At 38.0% G+C, this 18446-nt stretch overlaps 1 protein-coding gene across 1 annotated transcript in view; it reads left to right on the top strand.

Annotated features, from left to right (window-relative positions):
• LOC308217021 (cyclic nucleotide-gated channel beta-3-like) overlaps positions 1-18446 on the top strand; it is a gene marked incomplete at its 5' end in the record, with an annotated part of 111750 nt that overhangs the window by 63259 nt on the left and 30045 nt on the right. Inside the window, one exon of the mRNA XM_080609719.1 lies at positions 9490-9601. Coding sequence (XP_080465845.1) covers positions 9490-9601 — 112 coding nt within the window. The remainder of the gene's footprint in view (positions 1-9489; positions 9602-18446) is intronic.

Below are 18446 nucleotides of genomic sequence, written 5' to 3'. Positions count from 1 at the left end.
TTTATGTAAACAAATGCCATTTTCAAACATGCTTACTGTGACAGAATCAATCTTTAGCAAAACAAAATAAATGCTTTTATTCCTCTCTTCCCTCCCACCTTTTCTTTATGAAGAAAACAAAGATTTCCTCCTTTTTTAAGTTGCTTTACAAATAGGGCTAACCAGAAACAGTACAAGCTTATGAGAGGCTTTGATCAACATTGCAAATGGCAAATTAGAAATACTGGTATGGCTGCTTTTGATGTGCTGATGTATTCCTCTTCATCTTGTTCCCTGCTGGCAGGAAATGTCAGTATAACCCTTCTGAATATTGGAATAGCATACAGGTATATATCAGCCTGCTTCCCAATAAGAGCTGGAAAGGCAAAGTAGTTTTGTAGCTTTTCTAGGTAGTATTTTATTTGGCTTGGTTTTACAAACGTAACTCATGTTTGAAAAATACAGTAATTCATATTAGTCTACAGCCTATATTTTTTTTTTGGTAGTTCTTTACTGTATAAGTTAGCTCATTATTTTTGTTTTAATTAATAGAATATTTTATAATGAGACTATGTTACTTTTAAATTGTTATCTTTTCCCAATAACGTCCTAGACAGTGTTTTGTTTTATTCTTGCTTGACAGAATCAAAACTTTGAAGGCAAACTGGCAACAATTTTGGGTTTCACTTGTTAACCTGGTTAACCAATTAAACGAGTTCTTTAGTATCAGTCTGAGCTATTAATTTGAATTCTTGCTTATTAAACAATTGAAACTCCACCATTGTAAAGTTAATTTTAAATAACTTAACTTCTGGAAGCCTTGAACTACATGTACAAAAATGCCATAAATTTTATAGTTTTACTTAAAGCGATAAAACCATGAATATTCATAAGTTTGAATCATTTCCTAGAACTGATGCTTTTCTGAAGCTCAAAGGCTTGTATAAACCCAGGAAGAGGCACATTTTAATCCAGCCCAACTACAACTCAAATTTGATTCGTTATAAGCATGCAAAAAACAATTGCTTTATGGATAGATGTATGCATAGCACCATCCACACAAAATGGCAAAATATCTATGTTCAGCAAACTTCTCATACCACAGATCTGCAGGCAAAGTATTGTTTGTGCTTCTTTTAAAATTCTGCACATCAGTTTTCTGATGTCAATAAAACACTGTCTTGAAAGAATAAAAATTCTGAATCTCAACAGTTAATTCCTGTGCAGCCTGATACCTCACTTGGAAAAGTGGAGACATGGACTCCTTCTTTCACCAGAATAATTCCATAGATTAACGCAACGCTAAGAATCATAGCAGCAGCAGCCTCCCTATTATATACTGTTAAGATGGAGGCAGATGAATGGGTCAAGGATTAAGACATTTCCTGCCTGCAAGAAGATACCATCTAAAGAGAAAAGAAGAAATGTACATAACACATAAAAGCAGACAGGAAAAACCAAATACTTTCATAGAAAAAGGAAACACCCAAATTAATCTCAGAGACCCAAAGAGAAGGTCACTGAATTTGAGAGGGAGAAGGGAAAAGAAGACCTGAAATCTTCTGAAGTCAAATATTTTTCCATATGTTTATACTCTCTAATATTTTTCTCTACTAATCAGCACAATAAACACCAGGCAAATTTGTTCTATCTGGGATAAAAAAAAGGCTTAGAGTCTTAACAGCATGCTGTTTCATAGTACTGTGAACACCTAAGACCCCTCATACACTTCTCACTCCCTTCTCAAAGGACCATTCTGTCAAAGCCAAGACAAACCAAGTTACATGAGGACTTGGTTCATGAATCTAAACCAGTGTGGGAGGAAGTTGTTATTTTGCAGTGAAAATTGATTCTGTCTCTGTATTTTGTAAAGATCAAGATCTGTCAGTGAGGTAAGGTAGCTCAAAACATACCAGGCCTCTTAGTCCAGCAGGAGGTTTAGGCAAAAGAATGACTGATTCAGAGATGCAGACCAGCTTGTAAGTGGCAGCACTGAACACATTAGCCTTGACAACATGAAGAAGGGTCTGGGAGCACACTGTGGCAGAACTCCAGGCTATGTAACCGGGTTTGCACAGCAGATGTGAAGACAGTTTCTTATTTCAGCATCCAAGTCTTTTTGTGAACCTATCTGGAAAGTCTTGTCCAAGAACATACACAGAACACCCAGAAACAAATCTCAGTGTGTGTCAACTTGGTTAATCAAATTTCTAGAACATTGCAGACATTAAACCATCCTTGTCATTCTCAGCAGAGATCATCTACAGTTTCTAATGCTGTTTATTTTTTTTTAAGGGTGAAAATAAAAACACAGCTGAACCACAGAAAGCAGAGGCCAATAAGAAAACAGAACTCATACCAAAGCAACAAGGTTAGTAGCAAGCTATTTATGAATACTCAAAGATTATCTGGACAAAATATATGTAACACTAAATAGCGCTGTAAATATATATTTTTTTCTTCCAAATCCTCTGCCAGGTGCCTAATTTTAGTTTTTATTTGTGGAAGAAATTAAGAACTCTGAATTCCCACTGACCCCAAACTGATGATTTGTTGCAGAAATACAAGCACAATCCAACAACCATAAAAGGAAGAAAGCTTTAAAGCACAGTCCCTTCATAACCTTGTGCATTTTAATCAGCTAGTCTAAGAAAATATGTTTCTTCTTACTGTAAGCTGACATCTTAGAAACCTTATTATAAAATAAAGGCATTTAGTAGATGAAGACAGAAAACTGCATATTTTTAATATATCTTTTGGATGTATTTCTCATGTGTATCAAAAAACTATAAAGACAAGACGGACTTTATCCGACATTCAAATTGTTGAACAGCCGTCCAAAACTTAAAAAAAAAAAAAAAAAAACCAAGCAAACAAATAACTGAAAAAAAAGCAATGACATTACAAATTATTTGCCATCACCATTCAGAAGACATCCAGGGCTAGGACACAGGAACATATTGCTCAGGACAGCAATACAAGGTAATTATTTGCCTAAGCAGCTGGTTGCTGAAAACAGTGGCAGCTGGCCACGGCTACTCTGACCCCCTCTTCCCCTGACTCCCAACAGCCAAGCTGATTTTGCTCATACTAGAGCCGGAATGCCTGCTGCAGCAGCTACTTAGATAAAAGCCCAGGATGGGTGAAACAACATCAGCTGCTGGGCCATGTTCTCTCTTCCTTCACAGCAGGCACTCTAGCCCTTTCCTTTTCCATCTTCTGGTACTGGAGAAAAGCACCAAGTTCAGTTTTCCTGTCACCTCTTGTTTTTCCTTTGAGAGACCAATTCAGGTTCATTTCACTGGAGCAGCAAAACAAAGGCAGAGAAAAGTCCAGCTTTCTGTGGAAAGGAGAAAGTAGGAAAATGTTGCAAGGAAACTTACATAATCCTTACTTGCAGTTTGTGTAATCATAACAAGAATCACAACTCCTTTCCTCATCTAATGAAACTTTAAACAGAGTCCATTTAATGAAATTATCTTGTTAGATAATGTCTGTAACACTAAAGAAGGGTAAACAAAGTCTGACATGAATTAGCTGTAGCAATAAACTAACAAAGGAAAAAATAAAATCTTAAGTTTCATGGCTTTTTTAGCAATATTAAATCAAAGGTGCTATCCCACAACAGAACAAAGTGTCATTATCAAAACTTATTTTGCTTCTATTCAAAATCTGATCTAATTTTACAGATTAATGTAATTCATAGATCTAGATTTTGTAATACTAAACTTTTTTTTTTCTCTACTAAAATATAAAATAAGTGGTGGCACAGAAGCAACTACCTCATCAATTACTTCAGGAAAATATAACATACTTCACCTACATGTTTCTTTGGGGTTTTTTAAATCCATAGTTTCCTGGAAGGTGCTTCAAGTCTAGTTTCCAATCAGCCACAAGACAGCTTCTCATTTTGCATGTGGGTATTAATAAATTAGAAAGACAACAGATATACAAGCCAGAAAACTTACATAGGGTCCTCTCCTCAGGAGAAGCTTCTGAATTCCAGCACCCTGTTCTTAAGTTCTTACCATCCAAGCTGAATAAGGAACTCCATCAGTTTCTTATTCTGAACAGAAAAGTGAGGCAGGTCTCACGCAGTTCCTAAAAAGGTCTAGGCAAAGACAATTGCAAAATTGGTGAACTTTGCATCAGGCCTAAAATCATGTGGACAGAAGCTAAAAAATGAAAATAGGAATAACTGTGGGTAAGCAAAGGACAGGAGACAGGAGAAAGCATTTTGTTGTGTACATACATATTTGGGTAGAATTATTAAAAACACAACCAAGGCTCATCCAGCACAAGTTAAGAGAGATAATTTAAATGGAAAACTCAAAACCAGTTAGAGAAAAGCCTTTTCAAGATCTATTAGCTTCTCTGGTATAACCAGAATAAAATAGATTAGTAAAGAGTAAAGCCCCTAATTGCTGTTGTGTTTTGCAGCTCTATAGACTTGAAAAACAAGTCAACAGTAGAGCTTAACCCTGTTTCTCACACAGCCAAAAGTAGTCATCACCTTCTCCCTTTCTCCTAGCACTTCACAAGAGAGCATGATGTTCCCTGCACAGATTAGAACTCAGCAGGAAACACAGCTGGAGCCCATTTGGTTAAAACTTGGTCACTTAACATCATTCAGCAACACCTGGTACTTTTGGCTTCTTTGCTGGCTACTCATTTCCTCATACCCACCTCCTCAGGTGCCTACTCTCTCAGTAGCTCATTCTGTAATTAGTTCTCAGCCCTTAGTCAGTTTTTTTCCATAATGGATAATTACTTTTTAATTATTTATTCCCTGAATTTTCTTATGTACATCACAAAGTGCGATTCACCTAATTACAGGTTCTCTGTGATATTGAATCCAATTGCTATAGTTTCTTTGCATGTTTAACACTTCCTATAACTGATTGGCTATACAAATGTCACTGTTAGGCTTATGGTTATGCTATTTAGAAGGCCACATCAAGACTCCACCTGCTAACCGGTGTCTGCATTATCATTCTCTGTATCACAACTTCTTTTGTCCTTCTACCAGATCCTTTCAGTATGATTCTTTCCAGCTCATCCCTTTTCTTTCCCTTTCTCTAAATCCTCTCAGCACCATAGTTAAGTACTGCTCTTCTGAAGTCTGTCCTCGTCTCCATTTCTTTTCCCTCACTAGAAACTGGCCTGTCTCCAACGTTCTGGGGTTTGGTTTTCCTACTTATACTAAATCAACAAGTGCCTCAAAGATTCAAAGACATATTTATACACCTTTTACTGAAGTTCATATTGATATTGCTTTGTTCTTGGTAGGACTTGAGTGAAAAATGTAGACTAAGGCTATCATTTTTAATTTATACGTGCTACAGTTGCACCTCTGGATCATAAAGTAGACAGAATCTTCCATCTGGGAGATTACCATGTTAATCCTCAGTGATATTTTTTATCTTCAGAGCCTAGATGCTTTGGAAAGTACTCAGAAGATATATAACATGTTATATACCTGCCTGAGACTTAAATGCAAGTGCCATTCTAAAATGTGTGACATTTTAGTGTTTTTCATAGTCAGAAAATCTATATACTAAGAGAAGCCCACGCAGAGTAAAAAAAAAGAAAAGAAAAAAACCAAAAACAAACCAAATAAAGGCAACAATAACAAAACCATGCCAAAAAAACAAACAAAAAAACAAAAACAAAAAAAAACCAACAAAAAAAAACAAACAAACAAACAAAAAAAAAAAACACCAAAAAAAAACCACAACCAACTAACTGAGAATTTTAATTGACATCCCTGAATGTGTAGCACCTCAGAGGAAGGGCTGCTTAAAAGAAACTTCAGTCCATTCCAGACTCTCTCCCAGTGAGTATTTTTTTGTTTTGGTACTCACGATATATTCTCTTTTCCACTAGATGTTTCACTAAAAAAAGGAAAGCAGCAGAAGCTACTGAAAGTTGCTACCTTTTATATATTAGCATAGCTGTTTTGCCTCCACACTTGCATAAGTGAGTTCAAACCTGTATCTTTCACGTTCCAGTAGGGTTCCCTAGCTACCCACATAAAGTCTAGACTAGAGGGATGTGGGAGGAAATTCTGTGGCCTTCCCAATTGCTGGGCGGTTGTGCAGAAAAGAATGAAAAAAACCTGTGAAGTCTGGAAAGATAAAATATAACACAGAGCCTGGAACTAAACTAGAAGTTAATTGTAACACTAACCTTATAGACAGAATGAAGAACTTTAATTTCAGTATGTATTTATATTATAACATTGTTGAATCTTTAAAAAAAAAGAAAAATAATTCTCAGAATGAAAATTTGACTCTATTGCAAATAAATAAGGCCCAGAGTCAAGATTTCCTCTTCTCAGAGGAAAGCTTTAATCAGTATCTTCTATATAAAAGATAGTCACTGGGTCTGCCTGTAGATAGAAATAAAGCAGATATATTTATTAGAGGTACAAAATCCCTGTTGCTGTAAAACCCCTGCTAATAAGGCACTAATTCTACATGGACTATGACCAAGTTATAAGCTCCTGATAATCATAGGTAGATAGAATGGTTTGCGTCATCTAGTTCCAACTCCTCTGCCATGAGCAGGGACACCTTCCACTAGACCAGGTTGCTCAAAGTCCCATCCAACCTGGCGTTGAACACTTCCAGTGATGGGGCAGCCACAGGTTCTCTGGTCAACCTGTTTCAATGTCTCACCACCCTCACAGTAAAGAATTTCTTTCTAATATTTAATCTAAACCTACCCTCTTCCAGGTTAAAGACATTCTCCCTTGTCCTATCCTCCTTCTATCCCTAGCCCTTGTAAAAAGGTCCTCTCTAGATTTCTTGTAGGCACTCTTCAGTAACTGGAAGCTGCTCTAAGGTCTCCCCACAGCCTTTTCTTCTCCAGGCTGAACAAGCCTTGCTCTCTTAGCCTGTCTTCATAGGACAGGTGCTCCAGCCCTCTGATCATCTTCAAAGCCCCCCTCTGGACTTGCTCCAACAGGTCCACACCCTTCTAATGTGGTGGGTGCTAGAGCTGAACACAGTACTCCAGGTGGGGTCTCGCAAGAGAGCAAAGGGGCAGAATCACCTCCTTGACCTGCTGATCACACTCCTCTTGATGCAACTCAGGATACAGAGAGAGGAACATTTGCATTAAATGTTAAATATCACAGCTAAAATGTATCTTTGGCTTGTTTTAAATCTGACTCTTAAGCTGCTTTACAAAACTTTTCCCATAGTACCTGAAAATCACAGCTTAAATAACTGCTTTGTGTTTTAAAAATACAAATCAAGTACAGCATTTTGATATAATATGCTTCAGCTTAATGAACTAAACCTGTCAACGCAAAGAGACTTTCAAATAATAATCTTACTCCTTGTCTTCTAGTCCTTTATACTCTTCGCCGGCACTCAGTCAACAGGCATAAAATGTGTTTTTCAAAGATTACCAAGAACTTGAATCTGTTTAATCAGCTTGCTTCTACTCCTGCTGATGTGAAGTCTTTTAATTCTTTTCAGATCTTCATTTTTCATGTGAGTGACAGGGCTAAATTCTAGGAAAACAAACCCAGCTTCTTCATACCATCTTTGTTTCTCTACATGGAAAATAAAAGTATAATACTTTCGTTAGCAACTGAAGTTGGGGGTTAAGATGGACATACTTACTGATTATTTTACTTCTACCCCACTGATTTCTGAACTATTTTCCCCTGCACAGAGCATTTGTTTCAAAAATATTTCTTGGAAAGTCACCGAAGTTTGTATTTTGTAGTGTCAGAACTGAAGCCTCTTCTCTCCTTCATCCATAGATTTCCTGTGTGTTTATTTCTCTTGACATCTTTATGAATCTATAGCCATCTTTCAAATATTTATGTACATAGCTCAAGAACAACTCTGGGAGGCAAACATCTCTCCAGCTTACAGGTGATAAGTAATACGAATCCTGTGCACTGTCTCTTCGTACTCAATAGTTTCTCCAAAGGGCTGTTTGAAAATTAAACCCTGAATTTGCTAAGTCAAACCCCAATTGACTAGCACATTAGGGAACACGAATTTCTTTGCCTTCTCTTCAGTTCTTTGTCCAGCTCTGGGTTGACTATTTCTGGCATCCACCGATACCTCTGTCTGGGTCTTGTCTCTGATCCTCTTTAAGAAATTAATTCCTGTAAGAGTACTAGTGCTCACACAATTCTTAACCTTACTAAGAAAAAAAAAAATCTCTAATCTTTTCTCACTAAGAAAAAAAATCTAGAAGTGCTTCACTGGTCCTAAAATGAAATTGTTCACCTGCTAGAAGTCAGAAACTCAGCTCAAGAAACACTGTTTTGTTCTTAATAGATACTTGAAAGAAAATATTAACACAAGTATGAATGAGCGGTAGTAGGAGTGTAGTTTGGTTTATCAAGTGCTGTAAGCAAACTGATCCACTGTCCTTCACTTAGTTTTGTTCCAATGCCATTTCAAGTAACCACTTTGCTTGTAAGCAGCTTAAGAGTTTACTGTTGTAACTGGTTTTAGCCCTTTGAAATTAATAAAAACTCTAAAAATATGGAGATAAACTACCAGAAAACTACTCTTAAACTACCTATCAAAAAAACCTGAAGGTTTGATTTTCTTTGAGCTGTCTTGAGTTTAAAGTACACAACAGGCTCCTGATTTATTTGCTATGATGTTTTTCTGCCAAGCTTTTACCTCTATAATCATATTACTTGAAGTATTTATGAAGGCTGTGTTTGTTCCTCCTTTATCGAAAGTGTCAGACCGATGAGAGCTTTCAAATAGTTTTTCAGCATGAAAATTTAAAATAAAGATATAATACTAATTATAAAAATTCATCACTTAAGGCCATTAAAATGGCAAGAGACTATACTATTTACATAGTTTCAAACTGCAAACTTCCCACTTACACGGCTTCTAAAAAGTACTTGTAACAAAAATGAAATAATAGACTAGCCAAAGTTCTATGTACTCACATCCTTAATGATATGCTTCAATCAAAATTTACTCAGGAGCAAACAGGACTGTCATGGCAGCTGAAATAACAGGAGGTTTAACGTAATTCAAACACCGCAGTATAAATAATGTCATTAGCATTTCTATGCATAAGCAAATAAGCTACTCTTCATTTTTCTTCCAGGACTTTCCAAGGCATTTCTGTACAGATCTATCTATCTGTCTGTCCTTTACATATTTTTTTAAATAAGCACACACTAAAATTCATCATACTGCATGAGTTCTTGTCACTTATAAATATAGAAGAGCTCTGTATTGACCATTGTTGACCTGGCTACAGATGCATCTAGTTTAAAAACCACAAATGAGTTACATATTCTAAAAGGTACAGTCATCATAACTATGTTCTAGACAGCTGGCACTGTAATAAATTTTTAAAGGAAAATATTCAAATGCCAGGTCCCAGAATCAGTGTTGTGCAGCTCTTGTCCACTAAAGAAATACTGTCAGCTAACCTGTGATTCCTCCAAAAAAAAATCACCATAATACTTTAAAAATTGTTATTCAAAAACTAAAACCTTTTTTCTAGATACAGTACCAACAAAAGCACCTGAGCCTTCAAAAACTGAAAACTCAAATGAACCAGCTAAGACAACACAACAGGAACAGCATCAGCAAAATGATGGGAAAGAGGATGCTAAGTGAGTAAATTCAATTCAAAAAATTTGTCATTTTTTTTTCCCTAACACCTTGACTTAACATTTCTCTGTACCATATTCAAGCTCTTTTGAAGTCCCTCCTGTCCTGTAAGGTTCTGAAGAGTTGTATTTCAAATCTAAAGCAACCATATATGTGACATATTCATTTAGTATGTGCTTTTGATCGTTTCTTTTTTAGGCGATCCTAAATTGTAGGAATGAGGAAAAGGATTTGTTCAACTACCCTTATATACTAATTCTAACAATGCTGCTGCTCAGTTATCATTACTCTGCCTTAGCAATGGAGAAAGTCCCAGGTTACTCCCATGAATAGCTGGAATGTTTGTGACATCATTCTGACTTGAAAGCTTTTACCCCTGCACATTTTTTTGCTGAGCTATACCATTAAATCAGCATTAGTCTCCTCAACCAGAGGATTAAGACTGTCTCTTCCCGAGAAGAAATAAATAAATTAAGCAGCTATGTTCCTTCGGGGGAAAATCTAGGGTCATTCAACCTTTTAAAAACCTTAAGTGACCATTTTGCTAAAACAGAAATAAACATGAAGTCTAAAACAATAATCTTGGAATAGCTCGCATTCATTTACAGAAGCGTAGATTCATAGAATCATAAAATCATTTGGGTTAGAAAGGACCATTAAAGGTCATCTAGTCCAACCCCCCTGCAGTGAACAGGGACATCTTCAACTAGATCATGTTGCTCAGAGTCCCGTCCAACCTGACCTTGAATGTTTCTACGCATAGGGCATCTACCACTTCCCTAGGCAACCTGTTCCAGTGTTTCACCACTCTCAGTCTGTTCATTCCCCTCCCTGTGCTGATATCAGGGGTTGACCCAACTGAGGTGCAGGATCTTGCACCTGGCCTTGTTGAACCTCATGAGGTTCATATGGGCCCACTGCTCAAGCTTGTCAAGGTCTCCATAGATGGTATCCTGTCCGTCATGTGTGTCAACTGCACCACTCAGCCTGGTGTCATCTGCAAACTTGCTGAGGACTCACTCCATCCCACTGTCTATGTCAATGATGAAGATATTAAACAGCTTCATGGAACAGCTAAGGTTGGAAGGCTGCTTCAGATGCAATGAGATCCAAACTCCTGCTAAGAGCTTTTAATGGTTAGACCCAAATCTGAAGTTAGATCAGGTTGCCCAGAACTTTGTTCAGTATAACTATGAATGTGTATCTCCAAGAACAGAGTTTGTACAGTTTCTCTGGGCAATGTGGTCCATCGTCTGACCATCCTTATTACAAAAATTGTTACCTTATATCTAATTAAATTTTTCCTTTGCTCTAACTTGCTTCTGCTGCCTCTCATTCTTTTGCTGTGCACCACCAAGGACAGTCTGGATCGACGTTCTCTATAACCACTTACTGGATAGTAGAACACTTAATTTCCAGTTTGAACAAACCCAGCTTTCTCATCATCTGCTCATATATCCTGTCCTCTAGTCCCCAGTCATCTTAATAGCTATCTGCACCATGTGGTTAGTGCCTTTCATGTACAAGGGAGACTACAGCTGGATACTGATGCAATCTCATAAATGTTACACAGAGAGAAATAACCACTCCCTCTGAATCAGACATAACCACTCCCCCTGAATAAACAATCCCCCTGAACTCCCCTGTTTATTTAAAGCATAGCACATAGTTAGCCTTCATTAATGCAAGAACACATTGCTGATTTATGTTTAATTTTTTGTCCACCAGGATCCCCAGATACTTTCACACAAAGCTGTTTTCTAGTCAGTCATGTCCAAGCCTTTACTCTTGCATGTGGATTATTCCATTCCAGGCATAGAAACATGCATTTGCCTTTGCTAAGCTTTGTGGATTTCCTGCCAGTCTGTCCTCCCAACCTGTTGAGGTACCTTTTAGTGGAAAATAATGGATACATTCAGTCCAGAACAGAATCACAGAATCACAGAATCCCGAGGGTTGGAAGGGACCTCAAAAGATCATCTAGTCCAACCCCCCTGCAAGAGCAGGGTAACCTAGAGTACATCACACAGGAACTTGTCCAGCCAGGCCTTGAATATCTCCAATGTAGGAGACTCCACAACCCCCCTGGACAACCTGTTCCAGTGCTCTGGTAAACACATCTCCTGCTTGCTTTTGCCTTCTATTATTTTGATTATCATGATGACAGAAAGCAAAAGACTTTCCCTGACATGGATTTATTTAATTTATAGAAAAGATTATCTATTTCCTCTTCTTCACCAAGACAGACTTTGTACTGCAATGACAAAGAATAATCCAGCAAAATGCTACTGCATACCCCTCTACAAAGTAATGTATACGATTAAAAATAATTCTGGCTAGAATGACTGGAAATTTTATAAATAACTTGGTAATTTGAGTGTGAATCAGTAGGTCAACAGTAAAAATCTAGAAAAAGCGTCTCCTTTTGTCATTGTAGAACATGTAGTTAGATGCTTATAGTTCCACTGGTAAAACCTGTAACCATGGTTAACATAATTACAATATGCTTATGAAACAAAGGGGTATTTTGCTTATTAGTAGAAGACAGAATCTGTCTGTTAAAAGGAAATTAAAAATATTTATCTTAAACATTCTTCCCAAAGCTGTTCCGACTCACTGTCTTGTGTACATCCTATTATATCTTGTCAGTCTAATTTCAGCTGCAGCTTCTAAAAATAGAGTAAAACTTATTAAATTCTACTGTCGAAAGGGTTACCCACTAACTTCTGTAGTAGGGCTTGGAACACATGGTGCTGGTGTCATTGTCTCAGTATGGAATCAAACTAAACAGGTCTATCATATGACTTTCAAAGCTGGAGGGAGAATAATTTCTAAAATGTGCCTTGGAGAGAATTTAATTCATTGTCCCTGAAGATTCAAGGGAGTCTATTCAGACACCGTTCTTGATCAAGGTCACTACTTTATTGTGTCTATGTGTTCAAATATACTCAGTTGGTTTTTAAGGAAAAAAGCTATGTAAATACGTACGCATACGGAGAATTTGAGTCAAATAGATACATATAGTCAACAAACATAGCAGTAAATGAAACATACTCAAATCACTCTCTGGCACTGAGGCCAACTAGAATAATGCAAAATGCCTCCTGAAAAGGTGCCAGTTGTGAATTATCTAGTTTAATGCTAATTTCTGGGTATTTCCATGCCTAAGAATTATTTGGAAAAGTGCTAGTTTAACTAGTCAAAACCGTATCTAGGACTGTTTGTATAGCTCAACAGGATAATCAATTTAGAGTCCCATTGCAAGTTTGCAAGCGACACCAAGCTGAGTGGTGCAGTTGATTCACTAGAGAGAAGGGATGCAACACAGAGAGACCTTGACAGACTTGAGGAATAGGTCCGTATGAACCTCATGAGGTTCAAGAAGCCAAGTGCAATTACCAGTATCTGTACAGGCTGGAGGACGAACAGATTGAGAACAGCCTTGAAGAGAAGGATGATGGTGGACGAAAAATTAGCTACGAGCAGGCAATGTGTGCTTGCAGCCCAGAAAGTCAACCGTATACTGGGCTGCATCAAAAGAAGCATGACCAGAAGGTCAAGGGAGGTGATGCTGCTCCTCTGCCTTGCTCTCATGAGATCTCACCTGGAGTACTGCATTCACCTCTGGGGCCCCCCACAGGTTTAGGGTCCATCCAGCAAGTTCAGTCAGGAGCAAAAAAAGACAGGGTCAGAGACAGGACTGGAGACAAGAGTACAACATGACTCCAAAGTCCATCCACGAGACAGAACCAGAGACCAAACTGGAGCTAGATACACCTATGCATAGCTCAGGCAGTGACCAAGACCTGGGCTGAATCAGGCACCCTAGGCCCATGGGCAGAGGGTGTGGGTAGAAGTTCCACTGGAGGCTGCTCAGGGCAGCCTGTTGATGTACTTATGGTCCTGGTACTATATTTTGAAATAGATAGACTATTTTCCTATGCTAATAATCCTCCAACAGTTTAAATGTAGTAACAAGTCACTTGATCTTCACAGTAAGAAACCATCAGTATGCCCATAGACTGTAAGATACATAATAAGGTAAGGTTTGTGGATATATACCTATTCACAACCCATATGCATCCAGAGCACCTCAGCTTTCATGGGAAGTATGTTAATAGAAAATGTATTACCTTATCTTCTGCTTCTGTGACTCTTGGCTTTTAAAAATGCACATGCAGTAAAGAAGAGGGAAGAAGGCAGTGGTCTTGTTGAAACAGCACACTTTTCATTTAGGTCTGACCTGTGTCTCTCCACAGAATTTCAGGGTACAATAATGAATTTCCATGTAAGAACTTTAAATTTTAAAATCTTGGGTAATATGGCTTTATGAAAAATTAACTTATCTAAAATCAGTAAGACTACTTATATGTAAAACAATTTGCAAGATTGTGCACCAGCTGCACCCTTCCAGTTCAGCTACATTAGAGTAGATTTTTACTCATGAAGCAGCACAGCTTGTATTACCTATATATTGAAAAATAGGTTTTTGAACTTCCCCTGAAAGTGTTCTTTCAGGAATTTGTTAATCTGTTGGTTTTTCTTTTGCTAAGTGAAAGACATGTTTGACAAAGACTGCATTTACTTCTGAAATTTCCATAGAAATTGTTTGTCCACAAGAAAAAATATAAAAATCTTGCTTTCCCTCTCAGCACTTCCTCATTTTTAAAATGCGGTAGCACATGGCAGTGGACATTAATAAACACTAGAGAGACAGCACTGGCCTCAGCCAACTCAATGCTATGTCTGAAAGAGGAGACACACAAGAACAGCTGATGTGCCAAGGTGCTGAACTACAGCTGAGTAACTGAAACTCTTAATGCCTGTTTCCTAATAGCTTTGACAGGATTGCACACAAGTCATCCTTGTCTGCCAATATATTGTTTTTCCTCTTCATCTCTCCCTCTTTAATGATAATGTATCAGAATGATAGGCAATTTCCATGAATAGCTATTTGCTGAGCAATAATAACACCTGGGAGGTAGGGCTAAGGCTGCGCTGTCTCTTCACAGCAAGAAATGAGGGAACAGAACAACACTCAAGACCTAATTTGCAGTTTAATAGAAGACAGAGGAGTCTTATTAGCAAGGAACTAGAACAAAACATCATTGCAGCCTTTATAATATATGGAGGTTGTTTTCTGTTGCGGGGTTCATAAAAACACATACGTGAACACACAATCCTACACTTTTTTGAAATGCAGTGCAAGCATTTTGTGTGAGATACTGTGTAGCACTTAAGCAAATATGGCACATTGCCAGGGAGCCACAAGGGCCGGCCCCTGCCCTAGGGATGGGGAGTTCTCAGTATGGTGGACAGGGCAGGGGCTTCCCCAGCCTGGGACTGATGCAAGGTGAGCAGGGCAGATCAAAGGTAGCAGCCAAGGCCAGCTCGTAGCCCAGATCACCAGGCAAGCCTGTGGTGATAAGGCAGGTCCAGAGCCAAGCTGGGAAGGAAGTCAGTGCCCAGTGAGGGGAACTGGGGTCGGACAGAGCCCCAGGACAGCCAGGCAGGGCAGGGCTGTGCCAGGAATGATGCCAGCCTGCAGGTGTGGGGCAAGATCCATGGGGACCATGGCCTGCTGCTCAGCAGGAGCTGTAGCTGTGGGCCAGGCACTACCAAAAGGAAAGGTCTCCAGACAACCTTGCTTTGCACACAGAGGAATATAGCCATTTGTACACAAGAGAAAATGACAACATGCTTCGTGAGGGCACTGCTTGGAACCCAGAATCTAACAAAGAAAATTAAAAAGACATGATTTAAGTTATCACAAAGATCACATAGGAGAAACAAATGTGAGACCTTAGTATGAGCCTACACTGAAGGCTGGGGACCAACACAGAACCTGTGGCATGTGGTGCTAATGAAGTGGTGTAGAAAGTGCTGATGAAGAGGAGGACTGTATTGGCATATAAGAGCAGAGGGGAGATAGATGCCTAAGGAGCAAGTAGTAGTGGATGCCTGGCATCAAAATTGCAGCAAGTCCTAGGAAAAGTAGAGTATGGAAGAATCGTAAGCAAAGCATCCGAGAGCATAGATCAGAGAAAATGCAAGGATGCAAAGAGCTTCTATGACCTCTTCTCTCCTTTGTGTCTTTTAAAAGCCTTTAAGCCTGGCTGAAATTGTAAGAGTGTTTAATCTTCCCAGATTACCAAAGCGATTACAATGTCCTATTTATACTAAAGCAGTCCTCTGAAACCCCAGTGAAAGATCATGAACCCTACTCTGCAAAATGCTAGGTAAAATGACAATCCATGTTTGCAGGCAGCTTATCCAAGAATACATAAGGAAAAAATATGCTGAGTAACTGGGACTTCAGATGCTTTGAGATTACAACTCATGATCTTACATATTCTAGGTTAAGTTTAGAGGGGAAAAAAAAATCTCTGATATGCTACCTTCAGAATCTCAATATTATGAACAAAGCATGTGCATATAAAACGTTCTAAATGAATTTTTTAGATTTTACAAAATACACGAGCATTCCCAACCAGTAAACATATTCTTCTGATTCTGCTTTGCAAATGCAGAGAAACCCAGCTTTCAACACTTACAAAAAAAGTGAGCTCCAGTGTTGGAAACTGTCATATGAGCACAAGGTTAAGAAAGACTGAGTTTTGTGCTTGTAGTTTGTGTTTTCCATAGCCACATCCTGGTACCTAGTAGGTTGTACCAGTCCTTCTCAGGCCCATAAACGAGGGTTTTTTTTCCTCTCTGATTTGGCTAATAGCAAAAAAAGATAACAAAACAAAGATCAAGAGGCAATTTGCTATGCGGTGCATAGCCAGGTTAATAAAGAGAACTCCTGCTGGTTGCATATTCTTGGTGAGTAATGCACTTCATTTAGCTCAATTGCTTCAACCAAGAAAATTACGGTGCTTATTAGTGCTTGCCATCCACTAGTTGCAGCACATCAGTTCACTAAGCAAATGAATCTTAGGGAAACTATGCTAGGTCAAGAACAAAATCTCAGCACCCTGGTAAAACAGACCTAGTATCAAGCTTCTGAGGAGTCTCCAGAAGTCCTTGTTTGCTGTAGGAACACCAGGGACACAAAAAGATGACATTCATGGCACTAAACTCTGATTGACTTGAGATAAAGTAAAACAAGGCCACCGGGCACTTCTGAAAAATCCCAGTTTAAACATAGTTACAAGCATATTTTGTAAAGAGGCTAATATCATTCCTTACTTGTTTCCAGATAATCACTGTAGTACTTGAAATTGTAAACAGATGGAATGCATCCAGCATATTTTGTAAGCCTGACTGAAAAGACATTAATGTATTAAAAAATCAAAATACTTTTCCCAGCACTTATATTCCTGCTGCTTAGGTCTTTCTTTCAGACCTTATCACTTTTACTGCTTGGATTTGAATTTCTGCACTGGATAAATTGAGAACCTGAAAATTAAATAGAAAGGGGATGGTGTGCTGCGTGTACCAAAACAGATTAAACTTACTGTAATCATTGCTGAGATATATTTTCCTGCAGCTTTTAAATTCTATCCATCCTGCAGGATGCAGTTACCCATTCTATTTAATGCCATTCACTATGCAAAATAATCATGTAGGCATCCTGAAGTTGAAAAGGGAGCGAATTCAGAAGTTTTTCCTTAAGAATAAATAAAGCAAGTAAAGGGGTAGGAATATCATTATACAGACTGAAATGCTGCTTTTTTTCTTTTTTCTTGCATTATTTGAAAACATATTCATAATATTAATATATATTTATTTTTGAGTGTATAAATGGGAGAAATTCTTTTTTTAGAATACGTAAGGAAACAAGGGTATAGTTTGTCATAGTTTGACACTGATTTACTTCTTTAATTAAAAGCATCTTCTGTAAATCTCTCATTACCTTATATTCTTTGATGTAAGAAGGTACCTTTTTTGTGATAGAAGAAATTATAATTTATTAAAAACTTTACCTCTGCTATTGTCTGCTGAGTCAATTGTGTAGAAAAAACAAAGTAATGAGCACTGTGACTGGTACACTGGTGTGTGTAACATAAAACATTTAAATTTAAATTGTATGAATTACATTTATGGCAAACATTTACAAGTACATCAGGGTCTTCTGTGATAGATCTAAGACACATAACAGCTATTATCATTTAGTACAGAAAAACTGATTATTACTTCATAACAAATGTAAGTACTCATGCCTATAATTAATCTTGCTCAACACTTTTTGTTTGAAAACCATGTCTCCAGTCATTTACTAATTTTCCATATATTAGCTACTTAAATGAAAACTTTCCATGTTGTGCAGCACAACAGAGGAAATGCTGACAGGCAGAGGTATGAGGATCAGATGGGAAGTCAAATCGGTCTGGCAGAACAGTCTTAGTCAGTGCCAGATAAATAATACTCAGGAGAAATGTGATGATCTGTTTTCTGCAGGGAACATGCCTACTCTTGCTGAATTTGCAAAAGAATGTGGCAGGAGCTTGCAGAAGGGGAAAGGATGGTCTTAGTGGTAGTTGGAAGTCATCTCAGAGGAATGGGTTCTATCTCTCTCTCACGAAATTCCTTTGTGATAAATCCTTTGTGGTAAAAAACATGAAATAATTTCCTGCACAGGTGGCTGTATAGTGGTTTACCATTAACAAAGGTAGAATTGCAACAGTCAGTTGCACCAAACTGATTTTATATAATTATCACAGGTAAGGATAGTACATGGCATGAAGTTCAGGATATTGTGAAAGTCTGCCTGGATACCCAAGAATGGAGTAACTTCAGTGGCCATGCAAGCTGAATCTATACCACCAATTTTTAGTCTTTTATTTTCACCCCTGCTAGCTGAATTAAAGCTTCCTGGAGCATTGGTCAGCTAAAAGGTTCTTA

The sequence above is a fragment of the Psittacula echo genome, assembly GCF_963264785.1.
Source record: "Psittacula echo genome assembly, chromosome: 2".
Lineage (NCBI taxonomy): Eukaryota > Metazoa > Chordata > Aves > Psittaciformes > Psittacidae > Psittacula > Psittacula echo.
Note: the sequence above shows the minus strand (reverse complement) of the source record. Positions and strands in the feature narration are given on the sequence as shown.